The sequence below is a fragment of the Leuresthes tenuis genome, unplaced genomic scaffold (genome assembly GCF_036924035.1).
Source record: "Leuresthes tenuis unplaced genomic scaffold, fLeuTen1.0.hap1 SCAF_16, whole genome shotgun sequence".
NCBI classification, from domain to species: domain Eukaryota; kingdom Metazoa; phylum Chordata; class Actinopteri; order Atheriniformes; family Atherinopsidae; genus Leuresthes; species Leuresthes tenuis.
The window spans coordinates 1,207,098-1,226,128 of record NW_027325370.1 but is presented as its reverse complement, the minus strand read 5'-3'; the positions used below and the strand labels follow the sequence as shown (position 1 = coordinate 1,226,128).

Here is a 19,031-nt window from a genome sequence, read left to right as displayed (position 1 = left end):
CTTTCCTGTCCTCTCAGCCCCAGCTGGTCCAGGCAGATGGACCCTTCCTGGTTCTGGTTCTGATGGAGGTTTCTTCCTGCATGTGCATGTGCACGTGCGTGTGCACGTGTGCGTTTACCTTCTGCAGGTGCATGTTCTTGGTCAGCTGCTCCTCCAACATGTTCTGCAGCTTCTTGTTCATCTCTCTCAGATTCTCGTCTCCTGGTTTCACCAGATCTCTGAGGACTGAACCCAGACCTCCTCTGTCTCCCTGAGAGCCTCCGTGACCTCCGACCGCACTGCCCGAAACATCTGAGGAGACGAGGAGATAAGGAGAGGAGATAAGGACAGAGGAGACGAGGAGATAAGGAGAGGAGATAAGGACAGAGGCGATAAGGACATAAGGACAGAGGATATAAGGAGAGAGGCGACAAGGACAGAGGAGATAAGGAGAGGAGATAAGGACAGAGGAGATAAGGACAGAGGAGACGAGGAGATAAGGAGAGAGGACATAAGGACAGAGGAGATAAGGAGAGAGGAGGTAAGGAGAGAGGAGGTAAGGACAGAGGCGATAAGGACAGAGGAGACAAGGACAGAGGAGATAAGGACAGATGAGATAAGGACATAAGGACAGAGGACATAAGGAGAGGAGATAAGGACAGAGGAGACGAGGAGATAAGGAGAGAGGACATAAGGACAGAGGACATAAGGACAGAGGCGATAAGGACAGAGGAGAGAAGGACAGAGGAGACAAGGACAGAGGAGACAAGGACAGAGGAGATAAGGACAGATGAGATAAGGACATAAGGACAGAGGACATAAGGAGAGGAGATAAGGACAGAGGAGACAAGGAGATAAGGACAGAGGCGATAAGGACAGAGGAGAGAAGGACAGAGGAGATAAGGAGAGAGGAGACAAGGCGAGAGGAGATAAGGACAGAGGAGACAAGGACAGAGGAGATAAGGAGATAAGGAGAGAGGAGACGAGTCTCTGACAGAGAGAAGAGGAAACAACTTGTTGCTTGTGTTCCAGATATTAGACGGACACCAACTTCAGGAGTCGGTACTTAAACTAATATAATTAATATATAATAATAATAATAATAATAATAATAATATAACATAGTATCTTTAATCAAAGCCTCTCACATATCTCAATAAAACTGTTTCAACTTAAAAAGGGAAATGATGCCGCCTTAATGATGCATGAAACCTTATTTTCCCACAAGCTCTAATCGTTCTGATCTGCTGCTGAAGTCCGATGGAAGCAGCAGATTCTGAGTTCAGAACCCGAATCTGGAGATTTAACTGAGACGACCTCTGACCTCTGACCTGCAGATTCTGATCTGGGACAGATGAGGAAGTGTTTTAAGTTAAAAATGTTTCCACAGAATCAGAAAAAAAAAAGGATTCCTCTCATGCTGACAACCCTGCAGCCACAGTGTTCACTGCAGGCTTTGCAGCCTCCATCATTACTGTGGGGAGCAGTCAGCCATGAAATTGAAAACAGCAAGAGGATCGAGGAGGAAACATTCAGCACATTTCCAGCAGAGATTTCCACTGAGGGAACAGAGGAGGCGGAGTCAGAGCTGCAGCCGACACATCAGCAACGTGGCGCCTTCCCACAGAGCCGTGCTCAGCTGTTTTTCAACTTTAATCTGTTTAATTACGTTTAAAAATAACTTAACATTCATGCTGCCGGCAGAAAAAGGTTCACCTGGTTACTCTCTAACGTGTTGGAGCAGAACTGAGCTGAATAAAGCCTGGAAAAAGACTGAAGAGGAGATGGATGCAGAGCAGGAACAAAATGGAGGAAAAGGAGGAAGAACAACTCTAACAGCTCTCTGCTCAGCTTTAAGACTATCCGGGCAGACAGAGACTGCAGACAGAGCGCTAACAGTAAAGGAGGAGGATCCCAGGGTGACATCATCAGCTGAGTTGTTGCTAAGCAACAGAAACAGCAGCCCAACCCACTGATGGAGACCTCTGAAGGTTTCTACCACACCTTCCTCTCTGCTGCACTTCAGCTGATTTATATTTGATTTTGTTATCTGTAGCTTTAATACTTATCAATACTGCAGGGATATAATTTACCTTCAGGGACAAAAAGTCTTGATCTTGTCTCTTTTGGTTACATTAAACCGATCTTTGCCACATAGGAAGTAAAAACTGAAACCTGCATGTGACAGCAAACTGTCACCATTATACCCACAGATACACATTTAAACTGCTGCTCAACTGTCACGACTGTGATCCAGAAAGCTGAAATCAGGCGACCAAATGTGCAGGGGACAAACTTTAAAGCCCTCAGTAATTTTCCCGTCAACTCAAGAAAACAGATTTTGTATCTCAAGATAAGAAATGAGTCATTTCAGGTCGTTATCAGCATTTTCTGCAGTTATTTCCCAGTCAGTCATTAAATGAACACAAAACAGCTTCAGAGTCCCAATAATGACTCGTTGAGACTTAAAGGTTTCCAGCACCATGGTGATGAAGAACAAAGTGAACCAACAGAAGGATCCTTCAACCGGTTTGATGAAGAACATCTGGGCAGCTGCTGCGAGTCTGTGAGAGATGGATGAACTCTGACCTCTGCGGCTGTCCATCACGTACGTCTCGATGATGGCGCTCTTCCTGCAGATGTCCTCCGCCATCGATGAGCAGCTCACCTCCAGATGTTTCACCTGAGAAAGGAGGAAGGAAATTAGAGAAACGCTCCAACTGTCTCATCCATCATCCATCCATCCAATATCTATCCATCCATCATCCATCCTTCCATCATCCATCATCCATCCATCCATCCATCCATCCATCCATCCATCATCCTTCCATCATCCATCATCCATCCATCCATCCATCCATCCATCATCCATCATCCATCCATCCATCCATCATCCATCCATCCATCATCCATCCATCCATCATCCATCCATCCATCCATCCATCATCCATCCATCCATCCATCCATCCATCATCCATCTATCATCCATCATCCATCCATCCATCCATCATCCATCCATCCATCATCCATCATCCATCATCCATCCATCCATCCATCATCCATCCATCCATCATCCATCATCCATCATCCATCTATCCATCCATCCATCCATCCATCCATCATCCATCCATCATCCATCCATCCATCCATCCATCCATTCATCCATCCATCCATCCATCCATCCCTGCAGACAGAGAAGTGAAGTTAAGGGTGAGACAGATTCTACTTTCTGTCTTAGACTCTCGATGAACTTTTAGCATCAGACTCTTTACATAACTACAGTGTGGTTGTCATGGTAACAAAGTTTTCTTACCTTCTCCTCCAGCATCCATTTCTCCTGCTGGACCTCTGCGAGTCTCTGGAACAGCTCCCCGACCTCATCGTCTGACAGTTCGGCGGGTCGTTGAGACTGAGGGCTGCCTCCTCCGGACTGTCGGACACAGAGAGAGGCGGTCAGCACTAAAACATTCACACCAAGCCCTGCTGCTTCAGGTTGGAGTCAGCACTGGAAAACAAACTGTCTGAAACATTCAGCCCGGACTGGAACTAAACAGATGTTTATGAAGGCTGCAGACATCCTGCAGGAACAGCCATGCCCGCCTGGAACCGTTTCTTCTGGCCCAGATTCAGTTCTTTGTCAGTGGAAACAGAAAACCCGGCTCCAAACTAAGCATCGAACCAGCCCTGGAACTGATTTGGTGGAAAAGGGGTAACTGAGGTGGTTCCACTTCTGGCTCAGAGTCAGTTCCTGATCTCTAACCATTTATTTATGTTTCAACAGCATTAAAATCGACTGCTAGAAGGAAAACTGGTTCTGGAGTTTAACGTTTTTTGTCCCTTTGTGGACCAGCGCCACCGAAGCCACTTCATCTCTGTACTCAGGCCACAGAGCTGAGATCATCCAGCGAGCAGCCAGCCAGAGGTGGATTTACCAAGCACCCACCTTGTTCTGATTGGACGGCTGAGCCTCCTTCATCATGTCCCTGTAGGAGAAGGAGGAGACCGAGGACGAGTCTCCCGTCTGCTGAGTCCGACTCGGACTGTTGATCTCAGACAGAACCAGCTCCTCAAGACCTGCGAGACAAAGAATGATCCGAGTTAGAGCTACCAGAACAGCTGTGGCCAGGCAGACAGAAAGTCCAATATCTGTTAGTGTTGTTCTGTTCAGGCTGGAGGTTTAAATGAGTAACAAATTAACACAAAGACGGGGTATCGGGCCCGTCCACAGAATCTGAAACTGTGGGCCTCGAGGACTGAATTTGATGATGACGAGGCTGAACTCAGACAACAGAGACTGTCTGATGAAGACTTACTGTTCTTTAAAAGACTGATTTAAAGCAAAAAACGTCTTTGAGACACCATCCGTCCCTTTAAAGCCCCAAACTATGCCTTTAAGACACCATCCCTCCCTTTAAAGCCCCAAACTATGCCTTTAAAACACAGTCCGTCCCTTTAAAGCCCCAAACTATGCCTTTAAGACACCATCCGTCCCTTTAAAGCCCCAAACTATGCCTTTAAGACACCATCCGTCCCTTTAAAGCCCAAAACTATGCCTTTAAGACACCATCCGTCCCTTTCAAGCCCAAAACCATCCCTTTAAGACACCATCCATCCCTTTAAAGCCCCAAACTATGCCTTTAAGACACCATCCGTCCCTTTCAAGCCCAAAACCATCTCTTCAAGACACCGCCCGTCCCTTTAAATCCCTAAACCATACCTTTAAGACACCGCCCGTCCCTTTAAAGCCCCAAACTATATCTTTAAGACACCATCCATCCCTTTAAAGCCCAAAACTATGCCTTTAAGACACCATTCGTCCCTTTCAAGCCCAAAACCATCTCTTCAAGACACCGCCCGTCCCTTTAAATCCCTAAACCATACCTTTAAGACACAGCCCGTCCCTTTAAATCCCTAAACCATACCTTTAAGACACAGTCCGTCCCTTTAAATCCCTAAACTATGCCTTTAACACACAGTCCGTCCCTTTAAAGCCCCAAACTATGCCTTTAAGACACCACCCGTCCCTTTAAAGCCCAAAACCATCTCTTCAAGACACCGCCCGTCCCTTTAAATCCCTAAACCATACCTTTAAGACACCATCCGTCCCTTTAAATCCCTAAACTATGCCTTTAAGACACCGCCCGTCCCTTTAAATCCCTAAACCATACCTTTAAGACACCATCCGTCCCTTTAAATCCCTAAACCATACCTTTAAGACACCATCCGTCCCTTTAAATCCCTAAACTATGCCTTTAAGACACAGTCCGTCCCTTTAAATCCCTAAACTATGCCTTTAAGACACAGTCCGTCCCTTTAAATCCCTAAACTATGCCTTTAAGACACAGTCCGTCCCTTTAAAGCCCCAAACTATGCCTTTAAGACACCATCCCTCCCTTTAAAGCCCCAAACTATGCCTTTAAGACACAGCCCGTCCCTTTAAAGCCCCAAACTATATCTTTAAGACACCATCCATCCCTTTAAAGCCCAAAACTATGCCTTTAAGACACCATCCGTCCCTTTAAAGCCCCAAACTATGCCTTTAAGACACAGTCCGTCCCTTTAAATCCCCAAACTATGCCTTTAAGACACCATCCGTCCCTTTAAATCCCCAAACTATGCCTTTAAGACACCGCCCGTCCCTTTAAATCCCAAAACTATGCCTTTAAGACACAGTCCGTCCCTTTAAATCCCCAAACCATCTCTTCAAGACACCGCCCGTCCCTTTAAAGCCCTAAACTATACCTTTAAGACACCATCCATCCCTTTAAAGCCCCAAACTATCTCTTTAAGACACCATCCGTCCCTTTAAAGCCCCAAACTATGCCTTTAAGACACCATCCGTCCCTTTAAATCCCCAAACTATCCCTTTAAGACACCATCCGTCCCTTTAAATCCCCAAACTATCCCTTTAAGACACCATCCGTCCCTTTAAAGCCCCAAACTATGCCTTTAAGACACAGTCCGTCCCTTTAAATCCCCAAACTATGCCTTTAAGACACCATCCGTCCCTTTAAATCCCCAAACTATGCCTTTAAGACACCGCCCGTCCCTTTAAATCCCTAAACTATGCCTTTAAGACATCGCCCGTCCCTTTAAATCCCCAAACTATGTCTTTAAGACACCATCCATCCCTTTAAAGCCCAAAACTATGCCTTTAAGACACCATCCGTCCCTTTAAATCCCCAAACTATGCCTTTAAGACACCATCCGTCCCTTTAAAGCCCCAAACTATGCCTTTAAGACACCGCCCGTCCCTTTAAATCCCTAAACTATGCCTTTAAGACACCGCCCGTCCCTTTAAATCCCCAAACTATGCCTTTAAGACACCATCCATCCCTTTAAAGCCCAAAACTATGCCTTTAAGACACCATCCGTCCCTTTAAATCCCCAAACTATGCCTTTAAGACACCGCCCGTCCCTTTAAATCCCGAAACTATGCCTTTAAGACACCGCCCGTCCCTTTAAATCCCTAAACTATGCCTTTAAGACACCGCCCGTCCCTTTAAATCCCCAAACTATGCCTTTAAGACACCGCCCGTCCCTTTAAATCCCCAAACCATCTCTTCAAGACACCGCCCGTCCCTTTAAATCCCCAAACCATCTCTTTAAGACACCGCCCGTCCCTTTAAATCCCGAAACTATGCCTTTAAGACACCGCCCGTCCCTTTAAATCCCTAAACTATGCCTTTAAGACACCATCCGTCCCTTTAAATCCCCAAACTATGCCTTTAAGACACCGCCCGTCCCTTTAAATCCCGAAACTATGCCTTTAAGACACCGCCCGTCCCTTTAAATCCCTAAACTATGCCTTTAAGACACCGCCCGTCCCTTTAAATCCCTAAACTATGCCTTTAAGACACCGCCCGTCCCTTTAAATCCCTAAACTATGCCTTTAAGACACCGCCCGTCCCTTTAAATCCCCAAACTATGCCTTTAAGACACCGCCCGTCCCTTTAAAGCCCCAAACTATGCCTTTAAGACACAGTCCGTCCCTTTAAAGCCCCAAACTATGCCTTTAAGACACCGCCCGTCCCTTAAGGTGCAGAGATAAGCAGATACTTTAAAATGTCTGATTCTCAGCTTTGAGCAGGAGAACCTTTGAAACATTTAGCGCTGCCCATGGATTATAAATGAAGCTGAGGACTACCCAGAGCCCAGCATGTGTGTATATTGGTCCAATAATCGGTGGTACACAAAAATACCGTCAGAATGTTCTGGCTCGGTGGGTTTTATATATATGACGGTATTTTTGTGTACCACCGATTATTGGACCAATAGCATTATTCATTCATCTATCAAAATGATCATCATAGGTGCAATAACCTTTATTTTCACTAAATACCTTGGTCAATTATCCACGGTTTACTTCTATATTTTGTTATCTAATTTTGCATTTTTATAAATTTCTCTGTTGCTGATTCCTTCCTTTTGAGTTGTATAATCTGCTGGAGACTGAATTTCCCAGAGGGAGTCGTCCCAAAGGGATCAATAAAGTCTAATTGGACACGTTACGATCACGACTTACAATCTATGAACATGCTCACACACACACATGCACACACATGCACATGCACACACACTCCTCCCAGTGAGCTCGTGTCCACATGTTGAAGGATCTTAGATCCTGTTTGTGAAAACATCAGAACTCATCGGATCACGTGTCATAAAGTCCAGCTCTTCCAGAACCACCAGAGTCCGGTTTCAGCTGAACTCCAACCGTTTCTTATGGCGTTAAAAATGAAGCATTTAAACTGAAATAATCCCCGAAGAGCTCAGATGTTAGAACCATTTTCACCCAGAACTTCCATCTTCTGGACCATCCAAGTTTTACTTTGGCTCTGTGAGGTTTATGTTTATCTAATTCTCTTATTTCTGTTGGATAAGTCAGAGGCTTTGTTTGGTGTTACTGGCTCACATCTGAACTCATGTCTGACTGCATCTGGATGGATTTTTCACAAGATGAAGAAAGTTTGCTGACAGCTCTGAGTTCCTAAAATCACCCTGAAGGCTTTGCTGAAATATTTCAGCTGAAATATTGAAAAGTGATCGACAGCAAATCGTTTTTATTTTAATATTTCAGAGTTTCTTATTGGCTTTAAAGCCGGTGAACTTCTCCAAATGTCACTGCTGATTTCACAGGCTTCAGTTTCATTATTGTTGGAAGCAGTCTGTCATGAACACTCATCAGAACTTAACTCCCACCAACATGTTCTGCTCAGCGGTCGTCCGGTTTCACACGGACAGTTCTTACTGTCGCACAACGTGCGCACGTTTGTAGCAGCTTGATTTGATGAAGGAAACCGGAGAAAACAACGAGGAGCAAAATCAGAGAAAAAAAAATTCTAAAGTTTGGGAGCAATTTAAAGAAAAGTAAAGAGAAAATACTGAACAGTGTGTCCATAGTAAAAGTCAGTTAGCTTAGCACGATAGCACAACCTCAATGCTACAGCATCTCAGCAGAAAGCAGCAAGTTCACACATCGAGTCCACTGAGCGAAACAAACATAAGGGAACATTTCACGTTAGCATTTTAATGGAAATCAGTCGGCTTGTTAACTGAGAAGAAAGCTAGCAGAGAACAGAAGGAAGCTAAATGAGAACAGAAGGAAGCTAGCAGAGAACAGAAGGAAGCTAGCAGAGAACAGAAGGAAGCTAGTAGAGAACAGAAGGAAGCTAAAAGAGAACAGAATGGAGCTAGCAGAGAACAGAAGGAAGCTAGCAGAGAACCGAATGAAGCTAGCAGAGAACAGAAGGAAGCTAGCAGAGAACAGAAGGAAGCTAAAAGAGAACAGAAGGAAGCTAAAAGAGAACAGAAGGAAACTAGCAGAGAACCGAATGAAGCTAGCAGAGAACAGAAGGAAGCTAGCAGAGAACAGAAGGAAGCCAGCAGAGAACAGAAGGAAGCTAGCAGAGAACAGAAGGAAGCTAGCAGAGAACAGAAGGAAGCTAGCTGAGAACAGAAGGAAGCTAGCTGAGAACAGAAGGAAGCTAGCAAAGAACAGAAGGAAGCTAGCTGAGAACAGAAGGAAGCTAGCAGAGAACAGAAGGAAGCTGAGGCTCATATTTTCCTTAATGTGCCCATCAGAGCAGCTTCAGCCTGTTAATATGAACTAACTGCATTAGGCTGGTTTAAGTCATATTTATCTGATAGATTCCAGTTTGTTCTTGTAAATGAGGAATCTTCCTCACACGTTGGAGTAAGTCATGGAGTTCCTCAGGGTTCTGTGCTTGGACCAATTCTTTTTACTTTATACATGCTTCCATTAGGTAACATTATCAGACAGCATGGCATAAATTTCCATTGTTATGCTGATGATACTCAGCTGTACTTATCTATGAAACCAGATGAAACCAACAGGTTGGTCAGACTACAAGCCTGTCTTAAAGACATAAAGACCTGGATGACTCAGAACTTTCTGCTTTTAAATTCAGACAAAACTGAAGTTGTTCTCTTTGGACCTGAGCGCTTCAGGGAGAAATTGTCTAGTTATATAGTTACTCTAGATGGTATTTCCTTGGCTTCTAGTTCTACAGTGAGGAACCTTGGAGTTATTTTTGACCAGAATTTATCATTTGACGCACATATAAAACTGGGTTCTAGGACTGCCTTCTTTCACCTTCGTAATATTGCTAAAATCAGGAACATCCTGTCTCAGGGTGATGCAGAGAAACTAGTTCATGCATTTGTTACTTCAAGATTGGACTACAGTAATTCCTTATTATTGGGCTGTCCCACATATTCTCTGAAAAGCCTCCAGCTGATCCAAAATGCTGCAGCCAGAGTTCTGATGAGAACTAACAGCAGAGATCATGTTTCTCCAGTTTTAGCTTCTCTTCATTGGCTCCCTGTTAAATTCAGAATAGAATTTAAGATTCTTCTTCTGACATATAAAGTTCTTAATGACCGAGCTCCATCATATCTTAAAGATTTAATTGTAAGATATTTTCCTAACAGAGCACTTCGCTCCCAAACTGCAGGTTTACTTGTTGTTCCCAGAGTTTCTAAAAGTAGAATGGGAGGCAGAGCCTTCAGTTATCAGGCCCCTCTCTTGTGGAATAAGCTGCCAGTAAATGTCCGGGAAGCAGACACCCTTTCCACTTTTAAGATTAGGCTTAAAACTTTCCTTTTCAATAAAGCTTACAGTTAGGGATGGCTCAGGTAATCCTGAAACATCCCATAGTTAAGCTGCTATAGGCTTAGACTGCTGGGGGACCTCATCTGTCACACCTTTCCTCACTTTGCTCTCTTTTTCCCCCTGTTTAATTTCAAAATTGATTTTATGTACATGTGACATTATTGTGATTATTAACCTATGTTTCCCTGTTCCAACAGATATCCTTTGAATGGCATTATGGTGTTTTTCCCCCTCTTTTCCCTCTTTTCTGTCTTCTCAAACCCCAGCTGGTCGAGGCGGATGGACACCCTTCCTGAGTCTGGTTCTGCCAGAGGTTTCTTCCTGGATCTGGTTCTGCCAGAGGTTTCTTCCTGGATCTGGTTCTGCCAGAGGTTTCTTCCTGTTAAAAGGGAGTCGTTCCTTTCCACAGTCGCCACAGGCACGCTCAGGACGGGAGATTGGACTGAAGACACATTTCGGTGCAATCTGTTGGTTTCCTTAGCTAGGATATTAATTTTTTGAATTAGCTCTATATGAATTAATTGGATTATGATTACAATGAATTGAATTCCAATTGGCTTGAATTGGACTATATTACTTAAGTGCCTTGAGATGACAATTGTTGTAATCTGGCGCTTTATAAATAAAATTGAATTGAATTGAATTGAATTGAATTTCTGAGTCACATTAAAGTCCAACCAGGATAAAAACAGCTCATTTTATCAGACCTGTTGTGTCTGTAACATCAGAGGCTGCTGGTTAAGGTTAACTGCTGTTATTCTGAGTCACTGTGTTGTCTGATAACAGACAATAAAACAGGAAATAAGAGGCTTTTTAGGATTTCAGCTGCATTAAAACACAGTTTATGAAAGCAGAGACAGCAGGAGAGAAGCTAACAGATGTTAGCACAGCTGGATGTTCGCTGGAAGGCTAATAGCTGCTGATCTATAGTCCTGTTATCAGCATCAGGAGGAGATAAATGTCTTTAGTTCATATCAGCCAGAAATAACTGAGGCTGAAAGCTGGTTCATGATGTACTTTTTTTTATGTACATCACAGAACATCAGAGTAATAAATCTGAGCTGGTGTTTAGTGGAGATCTAACAGATTCCCTGTTAATGCATCCTACATGAAAACCCTTTAAAGCAGCTGACGTTTCAAACACCTGCAGACCCTGAAAGCAGCCGGTGATGTCACAGTTTGAGGTGTGTGTACCTGTCCGGGTTTTACTGTTGGTCAGGATCTCCTGGAGTCTCTCCTGCAGTTTGTCTGCTCGTTTCCTCTCCAACTGCAGCTGCCGCTTCAAATCCTTCAGCTGCCCACACACACAGAGAGTCAGTGATTTACTTTCTAATTATTGCTTTCCATGCTCGGCTGCTCTCAAATTACTCTGCAAAATATATATTCTCTACTTCTTCTTCCTATTCACAACGCAGCCCTCTGTGTAACCAGAGACTGAAATCTAACACAAACTGCTTATTTTCAGTTTCTTCTTTTTTACGTCAGGACGTTTCCGTTGTTCTGTCGGTGACAAATTCTGTAAAAATCCCGTTTTTCTGGACTGGTTAATATATCCAAAATGTTTAAACGCAGTAATTAACGGTTCACATGCATTACTACGAGTTACGCTGTGCACATCTCCGGCTTGGTCCATTACTGTTGATGAGAAAGCATTGTTTGCTAGCATCTGCTGCTAACTTACAGCTAACTGCTAACTTACAGCTAACTGCTAACTCACAGCTAACTGCTAACTCACAGCTAATTGCTAACTCACAGCTAACTGCTAACTCACAGCTAATTGCTAACTTACAGCTACCTGCTAACTCACAGCTAACTGCTAACTCACAGCTAAACTGCTAACTTACAGCTAACTGCTAGCTTACAGCTAACTGCTAACCTGTTTCCCTCTGGGATCCATAGAGTAACTATCTGTATCTATATATATATAGCTTGAGTGTTTCTGACTGGAGGAACAGCTTCATTCTGTCTGTGTTTCTGCGTTAAATCACAGCAGCTGTCCAGATGTTGATGACAGGTAAAGTATGGAAACACACCTGAACTCTCCACAGCAGCATGACGTGTCCTCAGCCAACGGACAGAAACACAGAAACTAACCCTTCACCATCGTCCTGTTGAAGCCTCGCAGGTTGAACCTCTCTGGAAGCTCATTGACTCTGATTCAAACTGATATAATTTAATCTTTCTGATCAGAAACTTTCTTTGAGGCGCTCGGCTCTGCTTAATCAGCCGAATCAGGTGAGCATGCAGCTATTCGATGGAAGGGGTTACGGTAGCTGTTGACCTCACCAAACGGGTGGGGTTGAACACCACCCTGAAAACAGTGCTGCAGCAGAGCTTAAACCAACGGATAGTTTGACCAAACCCTGTCTCAAACATCTCAATAAGACCTCCAAAAATGTGTGGAATTGTTTAAAAAAGAGCAGAATATGTCACCTTTAAAGAAAACAAATGTTCTTGTGTTGACTGAACTCTTAATATGAGCAGTTTACACTTAAACCAAATCAACTCACCGCTGCACTTCCCTTCTTCTCCAGGATCCTCTGACCGTCCACGGTGTCTTTGATCTCCTGCAGGTTGAAACACAAACATCTGTAACAAGGCCATGAATCATTCACAGGTTTACTGTTCTGATAACCACTTCATCATTTATATGTTGTTTAAAGCAGAAACAATAATTCAAACATTTTCAGATGTTTCACACAAAAAAAAACCCTAAAAATTACCAATAATTACACCGATTTTTATGTTAATCTGACATATTCTTGTTCCAGTGAAGAAAACCGCAGATTGTTTAAAAAGTGGTCGAAATCCCTCACTGACAAAATGTGTAATGTGCAGTTCTACCGACGACCACCAGGGGGCTCCACAACATTAGCGGTGTGGTGGTGTAACTGTAGACTGATACTGCCACCTAGCGGTGTGGTGGTGTAACTGCAGACTGTTACTGCCACCTAGCGGTGTGGTGGTGTAACTGCAGACTGATACTGCCACCTAGCGGTGTGGTGGCGTAACTGCAGACTGATACTGCCACCTAGCGGTGTGGTGGTGTAACTGCAGACTGATACTGCCACCTAGGGGTGTGGTGGTGTAACTGCAGACTGATACTGCCACCTAGCGGTGTGATGGTGTAACTGCAGACTGATACTGCCACCTAGCGGTGTGGTGGTGTAACCGCAGACTGTTACTGCCACCTAGCGGTGTGGTGGTGTAACTGCAGACTGATACTGCCACCTAGCGGTGTGGTGGTGTAACTGCAGACTGATACTGCCACCTAGCGGTGTGATGGTGTAACTGCAGACTGTTACTGCCACCTAGTGGTGTGATGGTGTAACTGCAGACTGATACTGCCACCTAGCGGTGTGGTGGTGTAACTGCAGACTGTTACTGCCACCTAGCGGTGTGGTGGTGTAACTGCAGACTGTTACTGCCACCTAGCGGTGTGGTGGTGTAACTGCAGACTGATACTGCCACCTAGCGGTGTGGTGGTGTAACTGCAGACTGATACTGCCACCTAGCGGTGTGGTGGTGTAACTGCAGACTGATACTGCCACCTAGCGGTGGTGTGATGGTGTAACTGCAGACTGATACTGCCACCTAGCGGTGTGATGGTGTAACTGCAGACTGTTACTGCCACCTAGCGGTGTGATGGTGTAACTGCAGACTGATACTGCCACCTAGCGGTGTGATGGTGTAACTGCAGACTGTTACTGCCACCTAGTGGTGTGATGGTGTAACTGCAGACTGATACTGCCACCTAGCGGTGTGGTGGTGTAACTGCAGACTGATACTGCCACCTAGCGGTGTGGTGGTGTAACTGCAGACTGTTACTGCCACCTAGTGGTGTGATGGTGTAACTGCAGACTGTTACTGCCACCTAGCGGTGTGATGGTGTAACTGCAGACTGCCTGCGTCTACGTTAAATAATTCCTTCCAAAGGTCCACAGAGCAGACGTGTAAAAGGCTAAAAACAGCCTGAGAGGAGGCAGGAGGTGGATGTAGAGCACCAAACCAGCTCTATTTTCACCTGTTTGAGTTTCCCGATGGTGTCGCTGTGCTCATCCTTCTGTTTGTCCACCTCCACCAGCTTCTGCTTCAATCCCTCCATCTCCGACTGCTTCTCCTGCAGGACAGAAACACGGACCTGAGGAAACGGAAAGCTTTCCACTCCTTCCACACGGCCCCGAACTCTTAATCCAGCTGGCCGAGGGATTCGTTTGGAGAATAAACTAATTAAATCTAATTAAATCTCCATTCAGAAAGGCCTGAAATAAACCTTAACAACAGTTCATTCTGTGTAATGTCACACACTTTCATTACTTTAGTGGATGGTTTTATAGTTTGAAACAGATGGAATAAATCGCCGTTAATATCTCAGACTTCTGGCTCAGCATCTCCACATCATAACTCACCTTTAGGATTTAAAACGTATAAAGTTTGACAAAGTTTCAGACCAAATATCCTAAGATTCCAACTAAGAATCTCAGATTTCTGACTAATCTCCAGATTATAACTCAAATTTCTTATTCAACACTTTAAGATACGTTTTATCTTCTAACTTCTGACTTATAGTATCTCCGAATTCCACCTTAAAACGTCTGAATTCCGACCAAATATCTCAGAATTGTGACTTATCCTCATCCAAATGATAGTATTCTATAATTCATATTTCTTCTAAATCACAACAGATTTCTGATTTAATCTCTGATCTCAGACCTATCGTCTCATGTTTTCGGTATTTCAGATCTTTTAGAGGAAGGCGATGGCTTTTAAGGGGGACTGAGGTTTGATCAACACGCTGCTGTTCGGTCAGTCCAACACCTGGAATCCAAACCTGTGACCCGCTTTCTGCTCTCAGCACCGGGCCGTTACACAGTTTTACACCGAGATCAATAAAGAACATTTAAATGAATATCTCAGTTGATGCAGCTCATCCAGGTTCTGATGGAGAGACGCTTCAGGTGGCCTCACATGATCCTCCCACGCTCTGCTCTGCTGTTAACACGCTTTAACCTCCAGGAGTTACCATGGAGACGACTAAGCTTTAATTAGAAACACATTCAATTAGAGCTCTCACTCCCACACGTACTTATATTTGCACAGAGGCTCGTGAAACTGCAGCTCTGAGATCCGCTGGGCGGGTTCAGACCGGGTCTGATGGCTCTAAGCCACGTGATGGTTGTACGGGTCAGTTCAACCTGCTGCTGCCCAACGGGTCAACGGCGCTGGTGCAGCTTCTCAGAGCTGAAGAAGGTCACCTGGACAGCTGCTCGGCTCCTGAAGACGTTTCCTGTCTCAGCCGAAAGGTTCCGCGTCGGCTCACAGCAGCCGAAAGGTTCCGCGTCGGCTCACAGCAGCCGAAAGGTTCCGCGTCGGCCCGCGTCAGCCGAAAGGTTCCGCGTCGGCCCGCGTCAGACGAAAGGTTCCGCGTCGGCTCATAGCGGCCGAAAGGTTCCGCGTCGGCCGAAAGGTTCCGCGTCGGCTCGCGTCAGCCGAAAGGTTCCGCGTCGGCCCGCGTCAGACGAAAGGTTCCGCGTCGGCTCATAGCGGCCGAAAGGTTCCGCGTCGGCCCGCGTCGGCCGAAAGGTTCCGCGTCGGCTCATAGCAGCCGAAAGGTTCCGCGTCGGCCCGCGTCAGACGAAAGGTTCCGCGTCGGCTCATAGCGGCCGAAAGGTTCCGCGTCGGCCCGCGTCGGCCGAAAGGTTCCGCGTCGGCCCGCGTCGGCCGAAAGGTTCCGCGTCGGCTCGCGTCAGACGAAAGGTTCCGCGTCGGCTCGCGTCAGACGAAAGGTTCCGCGTCGGCTCATAGCGGCCGAAAGGTTCCGCGTCGGCTCATAGCGGCCGAAAGGTTCCGCGTCGGCCCGCGTCAGCCGAAAGGTTCCGCGTCGGCCCGCGTCAGACGAAAGGTTCCGCGTCGGCTCGCGTCAGACGAAAGGTTCCGCGTCGGTTCACAGCAGCCGAAAGGTTCCGCGTCGGCTCACATCAGACGAAAGGTTCCGCGTCGGTTCACAGCAGCCGAAAGGTTCCGCGTTGGCTCATATCAGCTGATAAGCAGCAGAGGGCCGTGAAGGTCAGGTGTGTCATGGGGTTCAGGTTAAATGGAGGAAGTGGAGAGCAAGGCACTGGTTCAGATCCAAACAAGTGGAGGCTTCCACGGATCAGAACATTTCACCTCTTTTTTGGAAGCCTTACCCCTGAAGTTTAGCAGAACCTGCAGGTACAGAACTGTAGGTTCCTGCTTTTAATAAAAGCAAACACTGTTTAAAAGGCTGAAACCGTGACTTTTAACCGGTCCAGACTCTCACACTGAAGCAGAACCGGGGTTACGGCTCCTTCTGAAGCAGGACGTTACCTCCAGCTGCAGCCTGTGCTCCTTCTGCAGCTCCTCCACCTCCTGCTGGTGCTGCAGAACCTTCGCCTCGATGTTCTCCTGCTCACACAAACGGAGAAATAACAGCTTTTCTCATGGATCCTCTGAAGATGAATGAAACCGTTCTGATTCTGCTGCGTCTGACCCGGTTCTGAACTGACCTCTGCCTCTTTGAGCCGTCTCTCGAACCATCCTTTGGTGCCCTCCATGGCCTGAACCTGCGCCTGCAGCTCGTCCACACGAGGCTGTAAACCCTCCAGCTCCTTCGCCCGGGCCTGGAAACAGAGAGAGTGACCACCTGACCCGACGCCACCCGAGACCCCCGCAGGAGCGCCGGCTCTTCCTTTACCTTTTCATCCCGAAGCTGCTGCCGGATCTCCTCCTCAGAGCGGTTCTTGTCTTCGTGGAGACCTCTGAGCTCCTTCTCATAGCGAGCTCTCACCCCGAGGACCTGAGAGGAGAGGAGATGGGAAAAGGGAGGAAACAAAGGTAGGAAACGACAGGTAACACCATGAAGAAAGAAAGTCCTTCATTTAGTCCACATATATGTCAAAGTCCGGTCCTGGAGGGCCGTTGTCCTGCAGGTTTTAGATGTTTCCCTGCTTCAGATTAAATGGATCCCTTCTAAAGATTGTTAAGTTCTGCAGCAGCCTGCTAATGATGCATTGATCTGATTCAGGTGTGTTGAAGCAGGGAAACACCTAAAACCTGCCGGAAACAGCTACAACCTGCCGGAAACATCTAAAACCTGCAGGAAACATCTAAAACCTGCAGGGAAACATCTAAAACCTGCAGGAAACATCTAAAACCTGCAGGAAACATCTCAAACCTGCAGGAAACATCTAAAACCTGCAGGGAAAAAGCTAAAACCTGCAGGAAACATCTCAAACCTGCAGGAAACATCTAAAACCTGCAGGAAACATCTAAAACCTGCAGGGAAACGTCTAAAACCTGCAGGGAAACGTCTAAAACCTGCAGGAAAACATCTAAAACCTGCAGGAAAACGTCTAAAACCTGCAGGGAAACATCTAAAACCTGCAGGGAAACATCTAAAACCTGCAGGAAACATCTAAAACCTGCAGGGAAACATCTAAAACCTGCAGAAAACTTCTAAAACCTGCCAGAAACAGCTACAACCTGCAGGAAACATCTAAAACCTGCAGGAAACATCTAAAACCTGCAGGAAACATCTGAAACCTGCAGGAAAACATCTAAAACCTGCAGGAAACATCTGAAACCTGCAGGAAACATCTAAAACCTGCAGGAAAACATCTAAAACCTGCAGGAAAACATCTAAAACCTGCAGGGAAACATCTAAAACCTGCAGGGAAACATCTAAAACCTGCAGGAAACATCTAAAACCGGCAGGAAACATCTAAAACCTGCCGGAAACATCTAAAACCTGCCGGACAGCGGCCCTCCAGGACCGGAGTTTGACATCCCTGATTTACTCCATAAACTCTGGGGGGCGGAGCCTATCGCAGCTCTGAAGACAAACATTTTAATGTAGACAGAAAACCTTCAAACTGCAGTTAAAAGCATGAGAACATAAAGGCTCACCTCCTTCTCGTGCTGCAGCTTGAGGTCGGACAGCGCCTCCTTGTGGTCGGACTTCTCCTGGTTCAGCTGCGTGGCCATGTCATCCAGCATGGCTTTCCTCTTCTCTGCCGTCTGCTCACAGGTAAATGTTGGAGTTTAGATGTGGTTTCATAGGTTTCTGTGCTTTCTTTGTGTGCGTCTCTACCTTCTTGGCTTCTTCCAGCTCCCTCAGCAGCCTCTCCTTCTCGTGTCCTTCCTCTGTTAGCTGCTCCAACAACTTCCTGTTGGCAAAACTCGACTCCTGAAGAGGAAACAGGAAACATACCGATGCCTCCGTGAATTTCTTTATCAGGTAAAAAAGCTCAGGAAGGTGTGCCTTCAACATCTGTTTGTATCAGAAGAGGACTCCTTAAATAAAGGTCTTACAGACTTCCAGCTCTCTGACAGACTCTGACCTCTGAGCTCCTTTATTCTCCAACACAGCCTGAACCCTCTGAGACCAGCTTTCTGTCATTTCTTTAAGGAGTCTTCAGGAATAGTTCTCCAGGCTTCCCAAAGCAGCCAAAGAAAAACTCTGAAAGACCTTCAGAAAGCCTAGAAAACTATTGCTCAACACCCTGGATCAGGACCCTGGATCAGGACCTTAGATCAGGACCGTAGATCAGGACCCTGGATCAGGACCCTGGATCAGGACCCTAAAGCAGGACCCTAGATCAGGACCCTAAATCAGGACCCTGGATCAGGACCCTAGATCAGGACCCTAGATCAGGACCCTAAATCAGGACCCTGGATCAGGACCCTAGATCAGGACCCTAGATCAGGACCCTAGATCAGGACCCTAGATCAGGACCCTGGATCAGGACCCTGGATCAGGACCCTAAATCAGGACCCTAGATCAGGACCCTAGATCAGGACCCTAGATCAGGACCCTAGATCAGGACCCTGGATCAGGACCCTGGATCAGGACCCTAAATCAGGACCCTAGATCAGGACCCTAGATCAGGACCCTAGA

General features: G+C 46.1%; 1 protein-coding gene across 4 annotated transcripts in view; it reads right to left on the bottom strand.

Moving 5' to 3' along the window:
• Window positions 1-19,031, bottom strand: part of gripap1 (GRIP1 associated protein 1) — a 265,294-nt gene that overhangs the window by 222,137 nt on the left and 24,126 nt on the right. For 3 of the 4 annotated variants that reach the window (XM_072367049.1, XM_072367051.1, XM_072367052.1), the window contains 12 exons: window positions 18,225-18,320; window positions 18,041-18,151; window positions 16,830-16,931; window positions 16,642-16,755; window positions 16,463-16,540; window positions 14,139-14,234; window positions 12,625-12,681; window positions 11,309-11,408; window positions 3,923-4,053; window positions 3,293-3,409; window positions 2,569-2,662; window positions 107-291 (listed from right to left, as the gene is read on the bottom strand). In XM_072367049.1, coding sequence (XP_072223150.1) covers window positions 107-291; window positions 2,569-2,662; window positions 3,293-3,409; window positions 3,923-4,053; window positions 11,309-11,408; window positions 12,625-12,681; window positions 14,139-14,234; window positions 16,463-16,540; window positions 16,642-16,755; window positions 16,830-16,931; window positions 18,041-18,151; window positions 18,225-18,320 — 1,281 coding nt within the window. The remainder of the gene's footprint in view (window positions 1-106; window positions 292-2,568; window positions 2,663-3,292; window positions 3,410-3,922; window positions 4,054-11,308; window positions 11,409-12,624; window positions 12,682-14,138; window positions 14,235-16,462; window positions 16,541-16,641; window positions 16,756-16,829; window positions 16,932-18,040; window positions 18,152-18,224; window positions 18,321-19,031) is intronic. The other variant, XM_072367050.1, reaches the window with a different exon arrangement.